At 47.5% G+C, this 24,540-nt stretch overlaps 2 protein-coding genes across 2 annotated transcripts in view; one reads left to right on the top strand and one right to left on the bottom strand.

The window, feature by feature from the left end:
* LOC141082310 (uncharacterized) overlaps positions 1 to 24,540 on the bottom strand; it is a 500,638-nt gene that overhangs the window by 356,635 nt on the left and 119,463 nt on the right. The window lies entirely within an intron of this gene.
* On the top strand, positions 11,453 to 24,464 carry LOC141082364 (uncharacterized). Its single transcript, XM_073566303.1, has 5 exons — positions 11,453 to 11,674; positions 11,758 to 11,881; positions 11,965 to 12,062; positions 12,261 to 12,351; positions 23,493 to 24,464. Exons 1-5 carry the CDS (start codon positions 11,453 to 11,455, stop codon positions 24,368 to 24,370), a joined length of 1,413 nt encoding a protein of 470 aa, XP_073422404.1. The 3' UTR covers positions 24,371 to 24,464.

Here is a 24,540-nt window from a genome sequence, read left to right as displayed (position 1 = left end):
CAACATAACCCCCTTCTCCCCAGTCAGACGCCCCCTCCAAAATGCACACGCAGCCCCATGCAAGCAACATCACCCCCTTCTCCCCAAGCAGCCCACCCTCCAGCATGCACACGCAGCCCCATGCAAGAAACATCACCCCCTTCTCCCCAAGCAGCCCCCCTCCAGCATGCACACGCAGCCCCATGCAAGCAACATCACCCCCTTCTCCCCAGGCAGACCCCCCCCCCTCCAGCATGCACATGCAGCCCCATGCAAGCAACATCACCCCCTTCTCCTCAGGCAGACCCCCCCTCCAGCATGAAGCCCCATGCAAGCAACATCACCCCCTTCTCCCCAGGCAGCCCACCCTCCAGCATGCACACGCAGCCCCATGCAAGCAACATCACCCCCTTCTCCACAGGCAGACCCCCCTCCAGCATGCACACGCAGCCCCATGCAAGCAACATCACCTCCTTCTCCACAGGCAGACCCCCCCTCCAGCATGAACATGCAGCCCCATGCAAGCAACATCACCCCCTTCTCCCCAAGCAGCCCCATGCAAGCAACATCACCCCCTTCTCCCCAGGCAGACCCCCCTCCAGCATGCACACGCAGCTCCATGCAAGCAACATCACCCCCTTCTCCCCAAGCAGCCCCATGCAAGCAACATCACCCCCTGCTCCCCAGGCAGACCCCCCCCGCTCCTGCATGCACATGCAGCCCCATGCAAGCAACATCACCCCCTTCTCCCCAGGCAACCCCCCCGCTCCTGCATGCACATGCAGCCCCATGCAAGCAACATCACCCCCTTCTCCCCAGGCACCCCCCCGCTCCTGCATGCACACGCAGCCCCATGAAAGCAACATCACCCCCTTCTCCCCAGGCAGACCCCCCCTCCAGCATGCACACGCAGCCCCATGCAAGCAACATCACCTCCTTCTCCCCAGGCAGACTCCCTCCAGCATGCACACGCAGCCCCATGCAAGCAACATCACCTCTTTCTCCCAGGCAGACACCCTCCAGCATGCACATGCAGCCCCATGCAAGCAACATCACCCCCTTCTCCCCAGGCAAACCCCCCCTCCAGCATCCAGTCCAGCCCCATGCAAGCATCACACCCTGCTCTACAGTAAGACCCCCCTCCAGCATCCAGCCCCATGTAACCATCACCCCCTGCTCCCCAGGCAGACCCCCCTCCAGCATGCACATGTAGCCCCATGCAAGCAACATCACCTCCTTCTCCCCAGGCAACCCCCCCCCCCCCGCTCCTGCATGCACACGCAGCCCCATGAAAGCAACATAACCCCCTTCTCCCCAGTCAGACGCCCCCTCCAAAATGCACACGCAGCCCCATGCAAGCAACATCACCCCCTTCTCCCCAAGCAGCCCCCCCTCCAGCATGCACACGCAGCCCCATGCAAGAAACATCACCCCCTTCTCCCCAAGCAGCCCCCCCTCCAGCATGCACACGCAGCCCCATGCAAGCAACATCACCCCCTTCTCCCCAGGCAGACCCCCCCCTCCAGCACGCACATGCAGCCCCATGCAAGCAACATCACCCCCTTCTCCTCAGGCAGACCCCCCCTCCAGCATGAAGCCCCATGCAAGCAACATCACCCCCTTCTCCACAGGCAGACCCCCCTCCAGCAGGCACACGCAGCCCCATGCAAGCAACATCACCTCCTTCTCCACAGGCAGACCCCCCCTCCAGCATGAACATGCAGCCCCATGCAAGCAACATCACCCCTTTCTCCCCAAGCAGCCCCATACAAGCAACATCACCCCCTTCTCCCCAGGCAGACCCCCCTCCAGCATGCACACGCAGCCCCATGCAAGCAACATCACCTCCTTCTCCCCAGGCAGACTCCCTCCAGCATGCACACGCAGCCCCATGCAAGCAACATCACCTCTTTCTCCCAGGCAGACACCCTCCAGCATGCACATGCAGCCCCATGCAAGCAACATCACCCCCTTCTCCCCAGGCAAACCCCCCCTCCAGCATCCAGTCCAGCCCCATGCAAGCATCACACCCTGCTCTACAGTAAGACCCCCCTCCAGCATCCAGCCCCATGTAACCATCACCCCCTGCTCCCCAGGCAGACCCCCCTCCAGCATGCACATGTAGCCCCATGCAAGCAACATCACCTCCTTCTCCCCAGGCAACCCCCCCCCCCGCTCCTGCATACACACGCAGCCCCATGAAAGCAACATAACCCCCTTCTCCCCAGTCAGACGCCCCCTCCAAAATGCACACGCAGCCCCATGCAAGCAACATCACCACCTTCTCCCCAAGCAGCCCCCCTCCAGCATGCACACGCAGCCCCATGCAAGAAACATCACCCCCTTCTCCCCAAGCAGCCCCCCCTCCAGCATGCACACGCAGCCCCATGCAAGCAACATCACCCCCTTCTCCCCAGGCAGACCCCCCCCCTCCAGCATGCACACGCAGCCCCATGCAAGAAACATCACCCCCTTCTCCCCAAGCAGCCCCCCCTCCAGCATGCACACGCAGCCCCATGCAAGCAACATCACCCCCTTCTCCTCAGGCAGACCCCCCCTCCAGCATGAAGCCCCATGCAAGCAACATCACCCCCTTCTCCACAGGCAGACCCCCCCTCCAGCATGAACATGCAGCCCCATGCAAGCAAACATCACCCCTTTCTCCCCAAGCAGCCCCATGCAAGCAACATCACCCCCTTCTCCACAGGCAGACCCCCCTCCAGCAGGCACACGCAGCCCCATGCAAGCAACATCACCTCCTTCTCCCCAGGCAGACCCCCCTCCAGCATGCACACGCAGCCCCATGCAAGCAAACATCACCCCTCCTCCAGCTCGTGCATGAACATCCATTTACCTGCCATGACACCGGCAGCTTCCTGTCTGCTGCTCTGCTCTATGGAGGAGGAGTAGGCCCCGCCCCTTCTGGTCACATGGGCATGACGTCAGCACAGCTCCATGGCGACTTGGATTTAGCCGCCCTCTACCTTTTTTTTTTTTTTTTAAACAGCTGCAACCGGAAGTAGAAGCGGCTCACTTCCGGTATCGATCTTGTGGAGCGACAGGAGCAGAGCTGTCATCGGAGGAGGGAGCGGCCGACACCCCGCAGAGGACAGAAGGGAGACGGTGTGTGGGGGGGCAGAGCCGGAGCTGGCGCGTTGGGGACGGGGGTAGAGCCGGAGCTGGCGGGGGGCGGACGGGGGCAGGGCCGGAGCTGGCGGGGGGCGGACGGGGGCAGGGCCGGAGCTGGCGCGTGGCGGACGGGGGCAGGGCCGGAGCTGGCGCGTGGCGGACGGGGGCAGGGCCGGAGCTGGCGCGTGGCGGACGGGGGCAGGGCCGGAGCTGGCGCGTGGCGGACGGGGGCAGGGCCGGAGCTGGCGCGTTGGGGGCCGGAGCTGGCGCGTGGCGGACGGGGGCAGGGCCGGAGCTGGCGCGTGGCGGACGGGGGCAGGGCCGGAGCTGGCGCGTGGCGGACGGGGGCAGGGCCGGAGCTGGCGCGTGGCGGACGGAGGCAGGGCCGGAGCTGGCGCGTGGCGGACGGGGGCAGGGCCGGAGCTGGCGCGTTGGGGGCCGGAGCTGGCGCGTGGCGGACGGGGGCAGGGCCGGAGCTGGCGCGTGGCGGACGGGGGCAGGGCCGGAGCTGGCGCGTGGCGGACGGGGGCAGAGGGTACGGGGTTCCAGACTTGAGTGACACCCACCCTGGCGCAACTTGAAGTCTCCCTTGGGCCACAGGCTATTGGGTACTATATCGAGCACCTCCTTGAGTATGCTTGCACCGGTTGTTCGAGGCTCTTGAAGGGCAACCAGCAAGATGGATTCTTCTTGGGTCAGAGGTGGAGAAAATGTCATGTCAATTTGTCTCATCAGGTGGGGTGGGCTGGTCTCCACCATAAACTGAAACAGGATGGAGTGTCCTGGCTGTGTCCACACGCTCAGGGGCTTGTAAAGCCCCCATCACACATAGCGAGATCGCTGCTGAGTCACAACCTTGGTTACCCGCTGCCTGCATCAGCACGCTGGTAACTAAGATACAATGCGGGTAACTAAGCCACGTGCGTCGCTTGTTACCCGCGTGTCGCTGGTACTGATCGCTGGTGAAGCTGCCTGACAGCTCACCAGCGATCATGTAGCGACACACCAGCGATCCTGACAAGGTGATATCGTTGTCGGGATCGCTGGTGAGTCGCTATGTGTGACGGGGCCCTAAGCTGGGAATGTCTGACTTGACCTTCAATCCCCACACAAGACAGTGTTCTGGTGGGGTCGGGGAGTTCCACATGCCTCATCAGACTGCACCAGTGTCCACAAGGAAAGATATGACAACCCCTGGAGATTTGAGGTATTGGGTCCGCTGATGGAGTTTTACATGTCAGGTGCGTGATGTCTTGTGGACCTGGCTTGCCTCTGTCCTATAGACAGGGTTCTTCACTGTTTTCTGTGTTTCTTGCTTGGCCTATTCCCCTGCGTGATGTCCTGGGCTGCCGGGGTGCTGTGCACTGGTTCCGGAAATGACCAAGGTTGCCACAGTTGTAACACCTGATGGGTCTCCCGTCCCTGCAGGGTGGGTGCTCTTCCACATCGGTGGCCACCATAGGAGGGGCTGTCTTCCGCACTCCTGGGTGGGACTGAATTCTTCTGGCTACTGCGAGCAGGGCATCTACGGCTATTGACCTGTACTCAGGCCTGGTCACTATCAGCAGCTTCTTGATTGGTTCTCTTCGTCCAAGGCTAAAAGCCTCTGCCAACATTTGTCTGTGTATCTGATCATGAATAGTGAAGCCTAAGTCTTGGAATACTTGCCTCGCTCTGCCATGAAACTTGTCTACAGACTCTGTCTCGGCCTGGCTCATGTTATGTAGGCTGAGTGCTTGTCTGGCTTTGGCCTACTCTCTGAGCTGCTCAATTAGCTTTGATCCTGACTTCCAGGAGTGCACATCTAATTCTGATGGAAGCTTGAAGTGTTCCTTCATGATTGGCCAGAGTGTTTCACCTGCTTTTAATTCCATTATGGACCAGAGATCAATCCAGATTGCAGATATGTTTGCTGGCTCTGCTGCATTCTTCAGTAAAATGGCATGGGGTCCATATCTGGGTCTGGCAGATTTTTCAGAATACTGAACACCTGACTAGGGGTGAAGGGCACATAGTGTAAGAGTTCTGGCTCTATCTGCCCCTGCCTACTTGGTGTCTGTGGGTTTCTTCACCTAGTACTGGGCAGCATGTATGATGTCCCCTCTTCATATTCATCAGAGGAGAAACTGTGACATTGTGTGGGTGCTCCCCCCTTCTGAGGTTGCAGGTCTGCCTGGCACTTAGGATCCTCATTGTAAGACCCAGCAGCTGCAGACGCTGATGACTTGCACCTCCCTTCTGCTAGCTGTTGTATTGGGGGGGCACCTGTGGTGTTATGTGTAGGGAGTGTTTCACTATCTTATCCTGGTATCAGCTGGCTCTTTAGAGAGGGTGCCCTGTGGCGATAAGGACACCTCATTTTCTGGATTTGACACTGGCCCAGCTGGTGACAATGAACTGAGAGGTGGGAGAGAGGGTGAGGAGCAGGGAGGGGTAGAGGAGAGAGTGGAAAGGTGGGGAGATGAAAAAAGAAAGAGGGAGGAGAGGAGGAAGGTGATAGAAGAGGAGGGGAGAGAGAAGACGAGGGGGATGAAGGAGGATGAAAGACAGGGAAAAGATGAGGGAGGAGGAAAAATAGATGAGGGAGGGGAGGTAAGAGAGGGAGGAGTGGAGAGGGAAGGAGCAGCGGACTCCTTCCCCTTTTCTGCAGTCAGAGAAGGCATGCTTGGACTTGTGCCTTCTCCCGGGGGGGGGGGAGCGGGGTGCCTCACAGACGGCACAGCTTAGAATTCCGCTGAAAACACTTTTTTCTCTCTTGTACACGTAAAAATAATCCTTTCCTGTTCACCTAACTCTCAGTACTTCTATGCTGTAAATCCGCTGCCACTTTATAAAACGCGGACTTCAATTCAGCTCAACTAACTAACTTCCCTTTTTTCTTCTCAATACATTATGCCATGCTGCAGCTTAAAAGCTGCCCCTGTAAATCTACATACTTAACTTTCTGAATAACACTTACTATGTCTATTCCAAAAACTTAAAAAAAAGGTGATTAAAACTTCATAACCCTTTTTAAACTTGCTTAAAAAGGAAAGGAAAAAAGCAAAAAAAAAAACCCAAAATATTTATAAAAACTTCAAAAGGAAATGGAAAACTAATAAAAACTCAGAAAATGGAGAAAAAAGAAAACAGAATAATCAGGAAGTTGGTAAAACTTGGAAAGAACACTCCAAAAAGAAATAAAAAATCCAAAATTCAGTAAAACTTCCAACAATAAAATGTCCGTGCACAAATGGAGGATACACACACTTCCCCTTTCCTCTGCCTGCGTCTCTCAGTAAAATCTTCTGAGAACAATGGAAACAAAAGAGCAAACTGAGACAATGGTATATATTCAACAACCCAGCATTCCCAAAAATTCTCACACTACAGTAAAAAAAACTTCCACCAAATGCAAGATAAAACAAGGGAAAAGCAGAGTACAGAACAAATGTGACAATATGAAAAATATCAGAGACGCACCCCACGGGCAAAAGAGGAAGTGTAAAAGGAAAGGAAAAAAACTTTCTGCTTCAGATCTTCATGGAGAACAGCAGTGAATTTATAGGTTGATGCACATGTAGACGTCCGGGGAGAAATCGAGGCCCTCTTTAGTGACACGTAGCACAAGCAGCTCTGGTAACCGACAACTGCCAATCACACTGGGTGTACTGCGCTCGGTCACCCGGGAATGTTAACACACTCGTCCCGCCGGTAACAGGAATCAGTGATAACTCCCACAAAATTGCCACCATCTGTACCTGGCCGGCCTCTCCTGTCCTTCCGATGTACAGGTGAATCGGTGGCAACCTGTCAAGTGATTTGGCTTGCGATATCTCCCCCAAACTAAACACCACCACGTGCCTGGCGATCTGGGTGCTCCTGTCCCTTCCGATGCATGGGTGTATATGTGATAGCTTGATAGGAGACTCGACTAGTGATATCTCTCTAAGCCCCCACAACTCATACCTGGATAGGCCTCTCCTGTCCTCCCTGTGTACAGGTTTATTTGTGAGGACTTAGCAGGGGAAGTTGAATCTCTCAGATATCGGTTTCCCAGCAACCACATGCACAATCAATCACCGTTCCACCAGCTTTCTCCCGGATCTAGACACAAACAGGACACAAAGCAGACACCTTGGCTTATCCCAGGGTTTGGATAAGGGTGTGGACTTTTACACTACCTGGGAATGCGGTGGTGACCACACCTGACCCGCTAGAGGTACAGACCCGGACTGGGCACAGGGGACATTCATGTAAGATAACCAGATTTTCTTACCTTATGGAGTTGCGCAAATCTCCGTCCCCATGAGTCAAGGCCTTAGTCGGCACCTCCGTCTCTCTGGTCAACAGGGTCCCCGTGCGTTTTGTCCACAGCCCCGCGTCTCTGCGCCAGATGATATGGAAATTTGGATAGATATATCTCTGTGTGCTGCGGCCTGTCCTAATTAGAACAGTCTCATTGAGCGCTCAACAGAAAAGACACCCGAAACACCTTGTTAGCAGTATCTCCAGTCTGCTGGTTTATTGCACATATATGGTTTTTTCATTACATACAGAAAGGAGTGGTTAGTCAATTAACATAAGGCTTGTGTTTTAATGCTATTGGCTATTTGAGTAAATGAACTTATATGGCAGTGTCCGACATGAGGGTGATTTAGCATCATATGGTTTACTCTTATGCATTGTCTTGCAATGTCAGCAAACCTCCGATATCAGCTAGTGCATCTGGTCCAACTTCCTCCTTTCCCATGGCTGGCTGATATATCACAAGACAATGCTACCACGAGACTATGCTGGTTCTCCAGACTGGCTCATGGGGTTAGTAGGTCATTTTCAGCAATTGATTATAAGGTTCAAGATAGCTATGAAAATGTGTCTATCAGTATATAAGGATATATGCAAGTGAGATCTGTATGAAATGTATATATTTCCATCACAGCTGGAGTGTGGTGGACAGGAGATAAAACATAACCTTTAGTAAGATAGTAGGATAAAAACAACTTTGTGTCCCCCAGAGTGAGTGAATATAAATGTTTGGGTGAAGTCACAAATAAAGGGGCGTGAGGAGCACAGCCCGATCAGGAGGAATGATTCCCACTTGCAATGGCTGAACTGCAATCAGCAAGTCCCAGAATCTCACGTTGTGGATCTGGGAGAATCCCACAGAACCCCGCAAACAACGACTGACAGATTCTGGCTGCATATAACAGTAATGACTGGAATCTGGATGACATTAATAGAGTTACCACCCGAAATATGCCAGAGCAATAAGTGAGGAAAGGCACAAGCTCAGCAATTCATGAAGGGGGTGCGGGAGGAAAAGGAGATCCTGGGTCCAGGATGCTCCATATAGGACAAGGGGAAGAAAATGCCCTACAAGACCCTAAATGGCTAACAGTAATCTATCCCCAAGACTCCCCCCTGACCGTCCACAGCTCCCCCTGTGCTAAACAAGCCCTGCACCCCCCATGGAAGGGCCCAAAGCGTTTCTTCCAAGCTGAGTCATCAGGGGACTTAAGGCCCTTTTACATTTAGCGATGCACCAGCGATCCAACCAGCGATCCGACCCGGTCAGGATCGCTGGTGCATCGCTAAATGATCGCTAGTGAGCTTTCATACAGAAAGATCTCACAGCGATGCAGCAGCGACGCAGCGCACGATACTTACCATTCACACAGCGATCCTGCGTCCTCCTGCCCGCCTCCACGCGTCGCTGGACGTCACAGCAGGAAGTCTCAGCAGGAAGCAGGCGACGAGAAATGGAGCCGGACATTCTCGCGCGATCAGCGATGGACAGCGGGGGAGCCGGTCGTTGGTAAGTATCACACATAGCGATATCACTAGCAATATCGCTATAACGTCACAAAATCAGTGACGTTTTAGCGATATTGCTAGCGATATCGCTTAGTGTAAAACCCCCTTTATCCTTGTGATAGGAGGTGAGGTGCCATAGTGCTGAGCTAAAGGGGGGGTATGAAATACATACCATAGTACTTCCGGTGGTTGAAACGCACGCCAGGATGCCATAAAGGTGCGTGAGCCGCAAGGAAAAAATCTGCGACACTCAAATGAAGGCAGACTACTAATTGTGTCCCATGAGGCAGAGGCGTGCACTCCACAACCTAGTGTTTCCAGTAAGTGGAACGCAAGCCAAAATAACTTGTGGTTTCTTGAACCACATAGAAGTAGAATATGCAACCGATTTGGCTTGATGACGCGCGGTCCACAGCCTTTTATTTCCGGCATGTGGAACGCACGCTAATGCCACATGCGGCATGTGGAACGCACGCCAATGCGGCATGTGGAACGCACGCCAACGCCACATCCGGCTTTGATGGCATCTTCCCTTTAAACTGCCTTGGGTTTTTTTTGCAGCCGCTCCTGTGCCGTCCCTGCGGTGTACATCTGTTAGGCTAAGTGCACACGTACCGGAACTCTCGCGGAAATTACCGCGAGAATTCCGGAATTCCAGTCCGCGGGAAAATCACATTTTAAATTCCCGCGATTTTCCCGCGGAAAAACTAGCAGTTTGCAAGCGTAATTAGCTTGAAAAAAGCTAGCGTTTTCCAAGCGATCTGTAGCATCGCTTGGAGAACTGATTGACAGGTTGGTCACACTCATCAAACATAGTGTTTGATGAGTGTGACCAACTTTTTACTACTGAGGCTGCCTATGCGGCATCAGTAGTAAAATATAGAATGTAAAAAAAAAATAAAAAACGGTGTTATTCTCACCCTCCGACGTCCCGCGCATCCGTTCCCAGTAATCCTTTGCGAAAATGCCCGCGATGACGTCAGTTCTCGCGGGATCGCGACGTCTCGCGGTAATTCGCGATGACGTCGCGCGAATGACCGCGAGACTTCGCGATCCCGCGAGAACGGACGTCATCGCGAGCATTTTCGCAAAGGACTACTGGGAACGAGAGCGTGAAGAGAAGCGGGAAGGCTGCGTGGGACGTCGGAGGGTGAGAATAACAATATTTTTTATTTTAAATTCTATTTTTTACAGGGATATGGTACCCAAAGCCCGGAGGACAGTCTCCTCTCCTCCGGACCATGGGTACCATCCGTAATTGTTCTGCTTACTTTCCGCATGGTGTGCACAGCCACATGCGGGAAATAAGCGGAACAATGCATTCCTATGGGTGCGGGATCGCCGCGATTCCGCAAATTAATGAGCATGCTGCGGTTTTTACCGCAAAGCGATTCCGCCGCGGTAAAAACCGCAGCATTAGCACAGCATTGCGGAATCCCATAGGAATGCATGGGATGCTTATTTTTCGCGTTTTTGCGGCAAAATCGCGCGGTTAAAACCGCCGCGGAAACGCGGAAAAACGCCACGTGTGAACTCAGCCTTATGGTTCCAAAAAGAGTTAATTTGTAAAAAAAAAAAATGTTTCACTTGTTAAAAAATAGTAAAACGTGTCTTCTGCTTTGTTTTTCTTTTTACAAGAATTATTGGAGCCAATTTTTCATTAGAAACGTTTTAATGTCGGCTTTTTCTTGAGTTTTTCTTGTTATATAGGAAAGTCTAAGGCCAGAAATAAACCCCATAAATCACTGTACATGGAGACTTTGGGATCAGATCATTTCTGTCCGTTGTGTTTGTGGAAACAAAAAAATCTTTTCTAAAAGCCTCAAACTTCTGTGTGTGACTCAGAGCTGAGATCTAACGTGATAGAAGATTCCAGTGCGGGGAAGACGGGAAACCTTCATATAGACGGCCGGTGGGGATGGAGTCAGTGACCGACTGGCCAAATCTGTTTCTAGAGCCGCAGTAGAAGATGAAGATGTCGTCCTCATCATGAAGGAGTTATTTCTCATGTCGCGTGTAATGAATATCTCCTGCAGTATTGCTAATGCCGATTCCAGTGTCGGTAATGAGACGAGAATTAGCGTTATGGAAGATGAGTCTATGAGGAACGTGTTCAGCTGCCGACTCCGAGGAGGAAACTGCTTGTTGTCTCTGGCCTAAATATATAGGTTTTATTAGTAGATGTCAGGGAAGAAAACTAAACCCTGTAAGATAATAAATCTCCTCATATGTTTCCCTTATTATCTCCAGTAATTGTATTATTACACAGGATTATTATGATGTTACATTGGATCATCTTCTTCTCATTCAGGTCTCTACAATATCGGATCCTCTCAGGGAAGATCTTCTACAGAAGAGAATTTTCCTGATTTACCCATCAAGGATGGATATGGACAGAGACAAGATGGCGGAGAGGATGTTACACCTCACCCTAGAGATCCTCTTCCGTCTCACTGGAGAGGTGAGAGATTCTGATGACGTCACATTACATTATTCTCATCTATGGGAATAACAGATGGACAGAACTGGAGAGGTGAGGACTCTGGAAATGTCTGTAGTGAGATTTATTAATGTGTCCCTCCATTACCAGGATTACACAGTGGTGAAGAAGACCTCTAGTGATCGCTGTCAGGACCCTGTGTCTGAGGGATGGGGAAGACCCCTGAGCCCAATCACGGGGCCTCCACCTCACCCCCTGATCCATGAGGCCATCAATGACCAGAAGATCCTAGAACTCCTCTACAAGATGATTGAGCTGCTGACTGGAGAGGTGACACTGCTGGGAATGCTGGGACATTATACAGTAACACTATGAAGGGATCGGGGGGATGACGGTATCATTGTATGTGTCAGGTTCCTGTAAGGTGTCAGGATGTCGCTGTCTATTTCTCCATGGAGGAGTGGGAGTATTTAGAAGGACACAGCTATCTGTACAAGAACGTCATAATGGAGGTTCCCCAGCCCCTCACATCTCCAGGTAATAGACAGGACTAAATACACACGGCCTATAATTATCTGTATGTAGAGAATGAATTCAGTCCCTGTATGTGTTTCCTCCAGATCTATCCAGTAAGAGAACAACACCAGAGAGATGTCCCCGTCCTCTTCTTCCACAGGACTGTAACCAAGAAGATCCCAGTGCTCCTCAGGATCATCAGGTAGATGGAGAGAAGGTGTCAGGAGATCTCCCCTATGATGTGTAGACGGCTGTGAAGGTCTTGTGCTCAGTCTTGTTTTATCCTCCAGTATTATATGTTTTATACTTGTGTAATGAGAACGGTGGAGATGGCAGGATTAGAGCTGATCATAGATGGGACTTCTCCATCTGTCTGTGACTTTTACAATATTTGTTTCAGTGTGAAGATCTGACCCATATTAATACTACAGAGACATATGTGAGAGAAGATGAGTGGTGTAAAGAGGAGATTCCCACATATGACTACCCAGGTGAGTAGTAACCACTGAATGCAGAGACGTCACAGATTCCTCTCAGTCACCGGCTGTGGCTGCTTTATCGGTGGTGTAGTCCGGCCGTATTACCATGATCACCATTTTGCCTCTAGACCACAACATTCACCCAAAACTGTTCAAATGACTTTGGGCATTGAAAGCCCTTTTCAATAGAACTTACAACCTGGAGGATCATCCTACCCCCTGGGATTAGTGTGAAGGTGATCCCTTAAAGCGAGATCTATATGATTGCTTGTACCTGACCCAATATAGGCTGAGTGTGCGCTTCAAGAGTCACACCGAACACAGATTTAGATGTCTACTCCTTTCTCAGCAAAGGCTTCTACACAACTGAAGTTTATTCTTATGACAGAGAGACAGGAAATGGGTGTCGCACAATCTTCTGAGGAGCCAGTGTCAGTCTATGATAGGTCCATTTCAGCTTCACTTCCATATATGGTATCCAGTATCTCAGCTTCTGCATTCTAAGGATTCCTTCCAGGGTGTTGTCTGAAGACACAGACGCCATCTTGGTACACCATATGTGAACTGACTTGTATAAGGGTTAATAATTGATTTCATTAGCCATTCTCTCCTTCACATTAGGAGACGGTGACCGTTACCTGCCCAGATCTGTAACTATAAAGCCAAATGACAGCGTACGTAGAATGTGCTGACAAGATAGAAAATCACTTGAAGAAAAATCTTATGCTGGGCCTGTAAGAGAAAGCGGAGGGTAATGATGCTGCTGGCTTCCTAGATCACTGAGATCTTATCGGATGAATCTTCTCTCCCTTCTGTGCTGCTGAATGTCTCATGGTCCCTACAAGACCAGGTCCAGTCTTTCTGGCCAAACTTCCCTTTTATGAGCGACACCAGTAAATGTGCAGTGAGGCCAAGTGTGGATTTCTGTCCAATAACAGCAGAGTTTCCCTTTATCCTGACATTTCAGTTTGTATTAAAACCAACTAACTTCAGGGAGGATTGTGATAATCTACAGGACAAACATTCCACCTGTGCCATGATAGATCTCTAAGCTGTGCGTGGCCGATGGCTGTAATATACATTTATTCCCGCCTGCAGGAGATGTGTTGGCTCCAGCCCTGGTGTCATGGATTCACTCCACGTCATACATTACATTGTTTTTGATCCTAAGGAATTCAGATTACTGCACAATCTCTCCTGAAATGGGGAGCAATATTATTTTCTCTAATCTTCTGCTCAGGATCCATAGTAGCTCCAATGGTCCACCATAAATGAGGGCAACTCTGGTTTACTGTTTAATCTGTATTTGTAGCTTTCAGTTAATTAAATTCTCGTGCTCTGTGGTGGGGCTGTGGGCGGGGCTTCATGTGGTGCTCTGATTACATATTCATCTGTATTGGCTTATGACAGGTCACTGATCCCTCACTGACCTGCCCCCCATTTTTATATAATAATCTTTATATAGCGCCAACATATTCCTCAGCACTTTACAGTTTAACAGTTTCAAAACACAAGTCATAAGTAACAATGTTAACAATACAATAATTAAAGCAAAATAAGGCACCCCTGCTGGTGAGAGCTTACAATCTACAATGAGGTGGGGGAGATACAAAGTACTGGTGTGTATTTACAATGGTGTATTTACAATGATGGTCCAACCATCTTGTGGGAGTGAGGAATGGATGGAGATAGTGAATGGGATACACACGCACACTTACACATACAATGACTTTGAGTAGTGAACGTGATAGGCCGCTCTGAACAAATGTGTTTTAAAGGAACGCCTGAGACTATGCAAATTGTGGATAGTCATTTCTTGGGGTAGAGCATTCCAAAAGATTGGCGCAGCGCGGGAGAAGTGTTGGAGTCAGGAGTGGGAGGTACTGATTAGTGCAGATGCTAGTCGAAAGTCGTTTGCAGAGCGCAACAGTCAGGCCGATAGACAGAAATTAGGGAGGATATGTAGGGGAGTGCCGCACTGTGGAGAGCTTTGTGGGTGAGAACAAGTACTTTGAATTGGATCCTATAATGAATGGGCAGCCAATGTAAGGATTGGCGAAGAGCGGGCGAGTACCGATTAGCCAGATGGATGACCCTGGCTGCTGCATTGAGGATGGACTGGAGAGGGGATAGTCGAGTAACTGAGAGGCCAATTAATAGAGCATTGCAGTAATAATAATCTTTATTTTTATATAGCGCTAACATATTCCGCAGCGCTTTACAGTTTGCACACATTATCATCACTGTCCCCAATGGGGCTCACAATGTAAATTCTCTATCTTTGGAATGTGGGAGGAAACCCACGCAAACACGGGGAGAACATACAAACTCCTTGCAGAGTAGCAAATAGCAACGGCGATAAGGGGCATCCCTGACGAGTTCCTCTGAACAACCCAAACGACTCCGAGGTCTCCCCGTTAATCCTAATGTACCCCTTTGGATCCGCGTATAATAATTTAATCCAGGAAATAAATCTATGTCCGAATCCCATTAACTTCAATACTGCCCATAGATAATTCCACTCTACCCTATCAAATGCCTTTCGTGCATCCAGCGAGGCCACCACCCTTTCCCCTACATTATCTGCCGGGAGTTGTACATTAAGAAAGAGTCTACGTAGGTTAATGGCGGTAGATCTATTTTGTAAAAAACCCGATTGGTCTGGATGTATCAATTTTTGAACAACCCCAGACATTCTTATCGCCAACATTTTAGCTAATATTTTAACGTCTGACGTCAATAACGAGATGGGTCTATAGGATTCAACGGATGAGGCATCTTTCCCCTCCTTAGGAATAACCACAATTACGGCCTCCCTCATAGACCTCGGCAAAGCCCCTCTCTCCGCTGCATCTTCAAATACCTCCTTAAGTTTAGGTGCTACGACCTCTATTAGTTCCTTATATGCTTCTCCCGGGATACCGTCAGAGCCAGGTGACCTATTATTTGCCAATGACAGAATAGCCTTCTCCACTTCCTCTACAGTAAATAATTCTTCCAGATTCTGTTTATCAGTATCATCTAACTTAGGTATCTCTATCTCTTGTAAGTATCTATCCATTTCTTGTTCTCTAACCCCCAATTCTGAGGTATATAATTTTACATAGTATTCCCGGAAACATTCCAATATCCCAGAGGTGGCGTTATGAGTTACCCCATCCTCCTTGACAATTTTATATATCTGTGTGGACCCTTTCTGCGCCGCAGATATCACTGACAGTAAGTGTCCCACCTTTTCCCCTTCGTCATAGAACAGTGCTCTCTGGAATGCCCTTTTCTTGTCTATCCCTTGTAAATATAACTTATTTACTTCTTCTTGTGCTTCTTTTAATGCCTTTTTAGTGGCGATACTGGGCCTACATATCATTTCCTCCTCTGCCCTGCTCAATCTGTCTGTAGTCTCTTGGTTTACCTGTCTCGTTTGTGTCTTACGTCTCGAAATATCTCGTATGAATAGTCCCCTTAAATATGCTTTCATGGTATCCCACACTATAAGTGAGTCAGCAGAACCTTCATTTAATTGGAAGAATTCAATAAGATCTTTTTTAATAATTTCCATATTAAGACATTTGAGCCATTCCGGATGTGTTGTCCCCCCTACTCTCCTCCTTTTTCCCACTCCCAGTCTCAAACTAACTTCAATTGCCTTATGGTCGGAGATAACTCTCTGTAAATATTCCACCGTCCCAACTATTCCGTCCATGCCCCTGTTACCTAATGCTAAGTCTATGCGCGATAAGGCATGATACGAGGACGAATAACACGAAAAGCATTTGTTCCCCTCATTCCGCACTCTCCATAAGTCTATCATACCCATCTCACTAACATATGTCCCGAATGGAGTCATCCTATCCTTCCTGGGGTTAATTCCCCCGATTCCCACACGATCCCAATACTCGTTCATGACATTGTTAACGTCCCCTAATATTAACACCGGACATTCCCCTCCCCTACCTGTCCACTCAAAAATCTCTTGTAGTTTCTTTTTCGAATATGGGGGTGGAATATAAAGTGCCACTATAATCACACATACACCAGAAATTCGGCATCTCAGGGAAACAAACTGCACATCCCTATCTACGTAAGATTCAATTTCCTCGTAGTGAGCATGAGAATGTATCAGTACAGAGACTCCCCTCGCGTAGGCCGAATACATAGAGTGATAGGCCCGGGTAATCCATTTTTTCTCCAGCCATTTTTCTTTTCCTTTAATCAAGTGAGTTTCTAGTAAACACGTAATAGCTGGATTGTACTTTCTAATTTCTGCCATGACTGCCGCTCTTTTACTTGGATCTGAAACCCCCCTCACATTCCAACTTAGAATTCTTGTATCACCACTCATTATGTCCTATGAACATCAGTTCTAGTCGGTCTCTTGTAGTCCCTTTATCACATTGCAGTATGAAAACTCTCCCACAACATATCCCCCCCGCCCCCCCTCTCCCCTCCTTCCCCATATAACAGATTCTCTCTCTCCAACGAGAGAGGGTGCAACTGGCACCTAGCTACTGTGAGCCCTCGAATAGCCACTGAACCTCCTTCACTTGGGCGTACATCGCTCCCACCGTCACATACAAACATGCCCAATAGGCCACATAACTTTTTCTAACATGGATAATTCAATAAACATAAAAGAAAAAAAAAAAACCCAGGATCTACGACCCAAAAATAGATCTGAGTACCCAGGCGTCGCGGGGCACAGATTCAAAAATAGAGAAAAAATGTCCGAAAAATTCTTCTTCTTCAGCCTTTTCCTTCTTTCTCAGCCCTTAGTTTGGAGTGGTTGATTTCCATCCACTTGACGGCCTCCTCTGGGGTTGGAAAAAACTGAACAGACCCCAAAGCTGCTACTCTCAGTTTGGCGGGATATACTGTAACATAGAGTACTTCACTCCCAGCACTCTCAGTCCTTTCTTGACCTCGCCAAATTTCATCCGCATTTTCTGAACCTCTGCTGAATAGTCTGGATATATTTCAATACGGCGTCCATTAAATATGAGGTCCTCCTTCTTCCTAGCCTCCCGGAGGATAGTCTCTCTATCTCTGCAGTTAAGTATCCTGGCCAACATTGTACGGGGGGTCGCAGGGGAACGCGGTGTGCTCTCTCTACCGCAAACACACTGGAGAGTGTGTCTCTGCCAATTTTAGATAGGATCCATTGCTCAGTAAAGTCAGTGGGGTCGTTACCCTCTACTTTTTCCGGGAATCCCACAAATCTAAGATTGTTTCTCCTAGATCTATTTTCTAGATCATCTGGTTTTAAGTGCACTTCTGAAATCTTTTGCGTGTGCTGGTTCTGAGTTTTCTGCATTTTATTTACAGTGTCCTCAGTGGTGCTCACTCTCTCTTCCACAGCACCCATCCTAGCATCCGCCTTGTTTAGTGCCTCTTTAATTCCAATAATTTCTTCCTTAATATTATCAACCCGGCTGCTCAACTTAGTCAGTGTTTTTTTACAGAACAATACCACCAGAAAGACATCTTTTAAAGTTGGTTCCCCTTCAGGGCCCTCCTCATCAGCTTCACTATCCTCCTCTTCAGATGCACACTCAGAGACAGTGACTCCCCCTCCCCCCTCCTCCCTGCTTTCAGCCTCTCCTGCAGCTTCGTTGCTCATTCTCTCTCCCTCCAGCACAGTACCTTCTCCGGTGCCCCCCTCATCTTCCCTTGCAAAGCGCTGCAGCTTCTGGATAATTTGTGACCTTCTGCCATAGTTCTCAGTCAGTCTCTGTGCCTCCTCCACTCTCCCGGCGCCATCTTGTGCAGCCACACTGCCGTCCTCCCCGACGTCTTTCTGCCTCCTCCTCCCCATCTCCGCACTCTTCTTCACTCCCGGTGTCTCCACTCGGCCCTCGGGCACCCACCACAGCAGTAAGTGTGCACGGGTCTCTGTTATGTCGGCCTATTAAGGATTATTCTTCAGAATGACAGTGGAGCTCCTCAGCCTCACGTCCTCTCACATCCGCGCCAGGCCACGCCCCAGTCGAGAGCGGGTTTCTTTAGTAATGGAGTAACGATGGCTTGTTTGAAGGAGAATGGGAAGATGCCCGAGGAGAGGTTAAAGATTGTAGTTAGGTGAGTTGTGATGACTGGAGAGAGAGGGAATGGGGTCGGTCGTGCATGTAGTCGGACGAGAAGAAGACAGGAGTCTGGAGACTTCTTCTGTGATGGGATCAAATGTGGAAAGTGAGCCATGGGAATCACAGCACTTGGTGGTTGGGTGCAGATTTCCTGACGGATATTATCTATTTTTTCTGTAAAGTGGGAGGCCAGGTCATCAGCACAAATGTCTGTGATAGGGGCTTGTGCTTTCGGCCTGAGGAGGGAGTGAAAGGTGTCAAAAAGTTTCTTGGGGTTGTTGGCTAGTGAGGAGATCAGGGTGGTGAAGTAGCTCTGTTTGGCGAGGTGAAGGGCAGCGTTATAGGTTCTTAACATAAATTTGAAGTGGATGAAGTCTTCTGGTGTGCAGGTTTTTCTCCATAGGCGTTCAGCACTCCTAGAGCATCGCTGGAGAAGTTGAGTTTGCGATGTGAGCCAGGGCTGTTTCACTCTGTGCTTGGAGGTTCTGAGGGTGAGGGGAGCTACTTGGTCAAGGGTGCTTCTAAGAGTGTCATTGTAGTGATGAACAGCCAAATCCGTACAGGAAAAAGAGGAGATTGGGGACAGTGATGAGTGTAGTCTCTAATAGATGCTACTACGCAGGCGCCGCCATCGCCGGTGACAATTTGCTGGATGTAATTTTTTTCTATGCCTCACAATAGCCACAATATAATAGGCATTATCACCAATAATATCAATGCTATTATATGCATTATGTAATAATGGGGGCAGGTCAGTGAGGGATCAGCGACCTGTCATAAGCCAATACAGATGAACATGTAATCAGAGCACCACATAAGTCTCATTGACAGTTACAGGAATCGTTTGATCGCAGTGATTGCCTCAAAAGGTTGTGCAACAAAATATTAATCCTTTCACGCCAGAACCTGTTTTTGCCTTTGTGACCAATTATTTCAGCTCTGACCTGTGTCACTCTATGAGGTCATAACTCTAAAATGCTTCAAGGAATCCTGGTGATTGTGAGATTGTTTTCTTGTGACATATTGTACTTTATGATAGTGGTAACATTTATTTGATATGAAATTTATAAAACCATTTTTTTAGGAACCACCTCACATTTGAAGTGAGTTTGGGGGTCAATATCAGGGCTGTGGAGTCGGTAAGCCACAGTTGCGACTCCGACTCCTGGATTTTATCAGGCTCCGACTCCGACTCCTTCATAAATGGCCAATTCATAACAACAAATTTACTGTTGTAAAATATTAAACATCGTGCTTATTCAGTTTCTCACCATCATATAAGTAATCAGACCACTTAGAGCAAAAACTAAATTTATTAGAATACAATTAGAATATAGCAAATAACTTTTATAAACTTTTCTAAACTGTAAGTAAATATGCAATAAACACTTTTATGCAGTTAATACGAAGAAATCTATAAATTTGTCCTCAGAAAAAGTATTGCCTCTGTCAGATCCTCCTTCATGGATGCCCTCAAATCTGATCTAATTATTTTGAGAGCAGAGAACAACCTCTGTACACTAACTTGTGTTGGTGGCAAAGCAGTAACCACTCGGGCAACATCTCTGACAATGTCAGGATACAGAGGAATCGCTTGTTGCACTGTTATTTTTGATGAACGGTCAAATTTCTCAATTTCTTTTAGTGCACATGAAAAATTCTGCTGAAATGTACTGGCTGTGTTCCTTGATGGGGATGACTCTTCTTCTATGCGGGAACGCTTTGCACGGTCCTTGTGATCCAAATATTTTTCAAAATTAAATTCTTCATCAGTTGATGATGAGGGTGAAGATGTGGCAGGACGACCAAATTCTTCTTGTTCCTCCTGACTGTTCTGCAACCCTTTCATCCTTACTGCTATTTCAAACAGAGCTTCTTTTCCTTTACTTAGCTGTTGATCATCTAGAAGAATCCGATGCATTGGGTCTACATAAACAGCTGCCAAAAGAATGTTATTTTGTAATAGTAGCTCCTCTCTCCGTTTCATTGATGTAGCAATGCCACTTGCAATTAACCCTCCTCTTTGGGACAGGCGAAACATCAGGTTCTTCCACTCCTTTAAGAAAATACCTGGAGTTAAGTCCTCTGCTTGTAATTTTTTAGTCACTGTAAATGGGTGCTCTAGCAATTTTTCCAGCTCAGTCACATGATTCCACTGACTTTCATTTAGCGTCAGTTAAGGGTTAGCCATGTCTACAAGAAAGGTTTTCAGTTCAACCAAGCGCTGAATCATTAAGTAAGTACTGCCTCATCGTGTGGCTTGATCAATAATTGCCCCTTTTCCAGCACGTCTCTTCAAAATTGAGTCAACTTTAGGGGTTCTGGCAACAGTAGCCAATTTTCTCACCTTGCCAATCAGTGCAGCAGCATGTCCTTCTTGCAGACTGTCTCTTATAGCCAGCTGTAGCGTATGCACAACACCGCATGTGATGAATGAAAGAACATATTGACACAGTTTCAACAAGATCATCTAAACTATCATGTTGCTGTTCATCTGAAGCAACTTCAGTTTGCTCCTTAGTTACAATACTGTGTTCCTCCATTTCAAACATTTCTGTGTCTGTGGACCCAGAATGTTCTTCTAGCTGCTGGTCACCATCATTACTCTCATTCATTAGCTTAATAGTACTTATCATATTTGAAGCATTGTCAGTTACGACAGAAAGAACTTGCTCTTTTTTAAGTTCATAGTCTTGCAGAACCTTTTCCACCAAGACCTGGAGAAACTCACTGGTGTGATGAGCTTTGGTGTCTTTTAAGGCCAATGTCTTGGTAACTATTTCATTTTTGTCACAAACAAATCGGACATTGATGGCAAAATAGTTCACTCTGTGACGTGTGCAGGCATCCATTTTAAGAAACAGAAAGCGTCCCTTGAGAGTTTTTTTAAGTTCTTCCTTTTGTTTAAAAGCTTCGATTACTAATTTTCTAATTCTCTCTCCAGAGAAACGCCAAGCTTGCGGGCCATTTCCCCATTCAGACACATAAAAGCTGGTCGTGAAAATAATGAAATAGGCACACTATCCTTTACAACAAGCTCTATGATCTGTTTTTTAAATGTATCTACTGTCATTGTCACAGTAACTTTGTCACTGACAAAATATCTTGCAACTGATGGCTGCAAAGTTCTCTGCTCCTTTGTTTGGCTGGAAGAGCTGGGCACTGGTTCATTGGTTTGGCTGCAGTCTTTCTCATCCACTGCTTTCAGTACTTCTGGATGAAAGCGCTGTAAATGTCTCTTTAGATTAGAAGCTCTGGTAGGAGCATTTTTATCTTTGCCTGAATATGCACTCATCTTGGCTTCACAGCATTTGTTTTCGTCTGGATCATTTGTCATACACAGACAGACATAATGTTTTCTATCTTGAGTGATGGTGAAATGTTCAAATACAGCTGATTTAATGTGATGCTTCTTTGACATTCTCAGGTTTTTAATGTTGCATTCACAATCCAAATGACAATTGTTTTTCCTAAAAACAATTGTACAAAATTATTGCCAGGTCGTACAACTGATATAGTGGTCAGTAATACTGTTATTATTCCTCATGTACTCACAGTTAACTGATGCAAAGTTTGTTGAAAGGATAATACTTCTTACAGTCTTCCTCTTCTGAGTAGCAGGCAGCTGTGAGATGCTTGGAAGACGCACACCTAGTATGATCTAGTCTAGAGGAGGAGCTTTACTACTAAGAATTTGCAACACATTTTCACTTTCAGTTTCATACATTGTAAGTAGGGGGGTTGGGGCAGCATGAGGTTAACCAAGTATAAGATTAGATAAGGGCAGTGGAGAACAGTGACACACAAGAAGTAAGAAATGTCTCTATTTCCAGCAGAACTGCTTATCACTGTTGTTCATAGTTTGATAGAACATATATATTTGAGTAACATTTATAAAATTCATATGAAAGTTCAATTATGAAATATTAATACATTTTTTTTAAAGCTGGAGTCGGTACATTTCTACCGACTCCAACCAAAACTAACTCCGACTCCACGACTCCGACTCCACAGCCCTGGTCAATATGACAGAAAATACCCAAAAGTGTCACCATTCAAAAAAAAAACTGCACCCCTCAAGGTGCTCAAAACCACATTCAAGAAGGTTATTAACCCTTCAGGTGCTTCACAGGAATGAATGGAATGTGGAAGGAAAAAATAAACATTTCTATAACAAGAAATTTTCCTTTAGACCTAGTTTTTTTTATTTTCGCAAGGGTAACAGGAGAAAATGGATTATACATTTTGTTTTGCAATATCTCCTGAGCATGCCGATGATACCCCATATGTGGGGGAAATCTACTGTTTGGGCACACTGCATGGCTGAGAAGGGAAGGCGCGCCATTTAACTTTTTGAATGTAAAATATGCTGGGATAATTAGTGGTTGCCATGTCGTGTTTGGAGAGCCCCTGATGTGCCTAAACAGTGGAAACCCACAAGTGACCCCATTTTGGAAACTAGACCCCCCCCCCCAAGGAAATGTGTGATGGGCATTTTGAGCTTCCAAGTGCTTCTTAGAAGTTAATTACGTAGAGCCGTGAAAATAAAAAGTCATGTTTTTTCCACAAAAAATGATCTTTTCGCCCTCCATTTTTTTTTCCAAAGGGTAACAGGAGAAATTGGACCCCAAAAGCTGTAGTGCAATTTGTCATTGGTGTGCGCCAATTCAAGAGCACTAGGGACAGCGCTAGTACTGGGCATTGTTCCCTGAGTTGGAGACATTTCTCCAGAAGCGCTATTTGTCCTTCTTGTTGTACTGGTCCTTGTGTGTGAGGATGGACCAGAATCACTGCTCATTTCTGAGCTATCACTGTCGCTGCTACTAAAGCCCTCGAAATCCACATCGCCATCTGACACTGCACTTTCTTCACTGTCAGAACATAAAAGTGCATAAGCCTCCTCTGCACTATAATACTGACGGACCATTTTAACCATTTAACCCAAACAGTAACCCTAACTTTAGTCTGACTTTAGCCTAACAGTAACCCTAACAAAAACCCTTACTTTAGCCTAACAGTAACCCTAACTATTGTATTAACTGTAACCTGCCTAATCTGTTTTTCTATTGACAGATGAAGTGAATGCCATTACTCCAGATATATCATCATCCATTCACAGCAAAGATCTGTCATCTGATCCTATGAAACAGGTCCCATCTTCTGATTCATTACTGACTACTAAGGAAAATCAAAGTCACAAAAGAGGCATTAAAACACAAACTGCTCCTAAAGCAAAGAAGCCATTTTCATGTTCAGAATGTGGGAAATGTTTTAACCACAAAAGGAATCTTATTAGTCACCATAGAACTCACACAGGGGAGAAGCCTTTTTTCTGTTCAGAATGTGGGAAATATTTTAACCACAAAGGGAATCTTGATGCACACCAAAAAACCCACACAGGAGAGAAGCCTTTTTCATGTTTAGAATGTGGGAAATGTTTTACTCAGAATTCAAGTCTTGTTACACATCAGAGAATTCACAGAGAAGAGAGGCCATATTCATGTTCAGAATGTGGGAAATGTTTTAACCGGAAATCACAATTGGTTGATCACCATAGAACTCACACAGGTGAGAAGCCACATTCATGTTCAGAATGTGGGAAATGTTTTACTCAGAATTCAACTCTTATTGCACATCAGAGAATTCACAGAGAAGAGAAGCCATATTCATGTTCAGAATGTGGGAAATGTTTTAAATGGAAATCACAATTGGTTAATCACCATAGAACTCACACAGGGAAGAAGCCTTTTTCCTGTTCAGAATGTGGGAAATGTTTTAACCACAAAGGGACTCTTATTAGTCACCATAGAACTCACACAGGGGAGAAGCCTTTTTCCTGTTCAGAATGTGGGAAATGTTTTAACCACAAAGGGACTCTTATTAGTCACCACAGAACTCACACAGGGGAGAAGCCTTTTTCCTGTTCAGAATGTGGGAAATGTTTTAACTAGAAAAGGAATCTTGATGAACACCAAAGAACTCACAAAGGAGAGAAGCCTTTTTCATGTTTAGAATGTGGGAAATGTTTTACTCAGAATTCAAGTCTTGTTACACATCAGAGAATTCACACAGCAGAGAAGCCATATTCATGTTCAGAATGTGGGAAATGTTTTAACCGGAA

Source organism: Dendrobates tinctorius, unplaced genomic scaffold, assembly GCF_039654945.1.
Source record: "Dendrobates tinctorius isolate UK_male_01 unplaced genomic scaffold, ASM3965494v1 ptg000017l, whole genome shotgun sequence".
Classification (NCBI taxonomy): Eukaryota; Metazoa; Chordata; class Amphibia; order Anura; family Dendrobatidae; genus Dendrobates; species Dendrobates tinctorius.
Note: the sequence above shows the minus strand (reverse complement) of the source record. Positions and strands in the feature narration are given on the sequence as shown.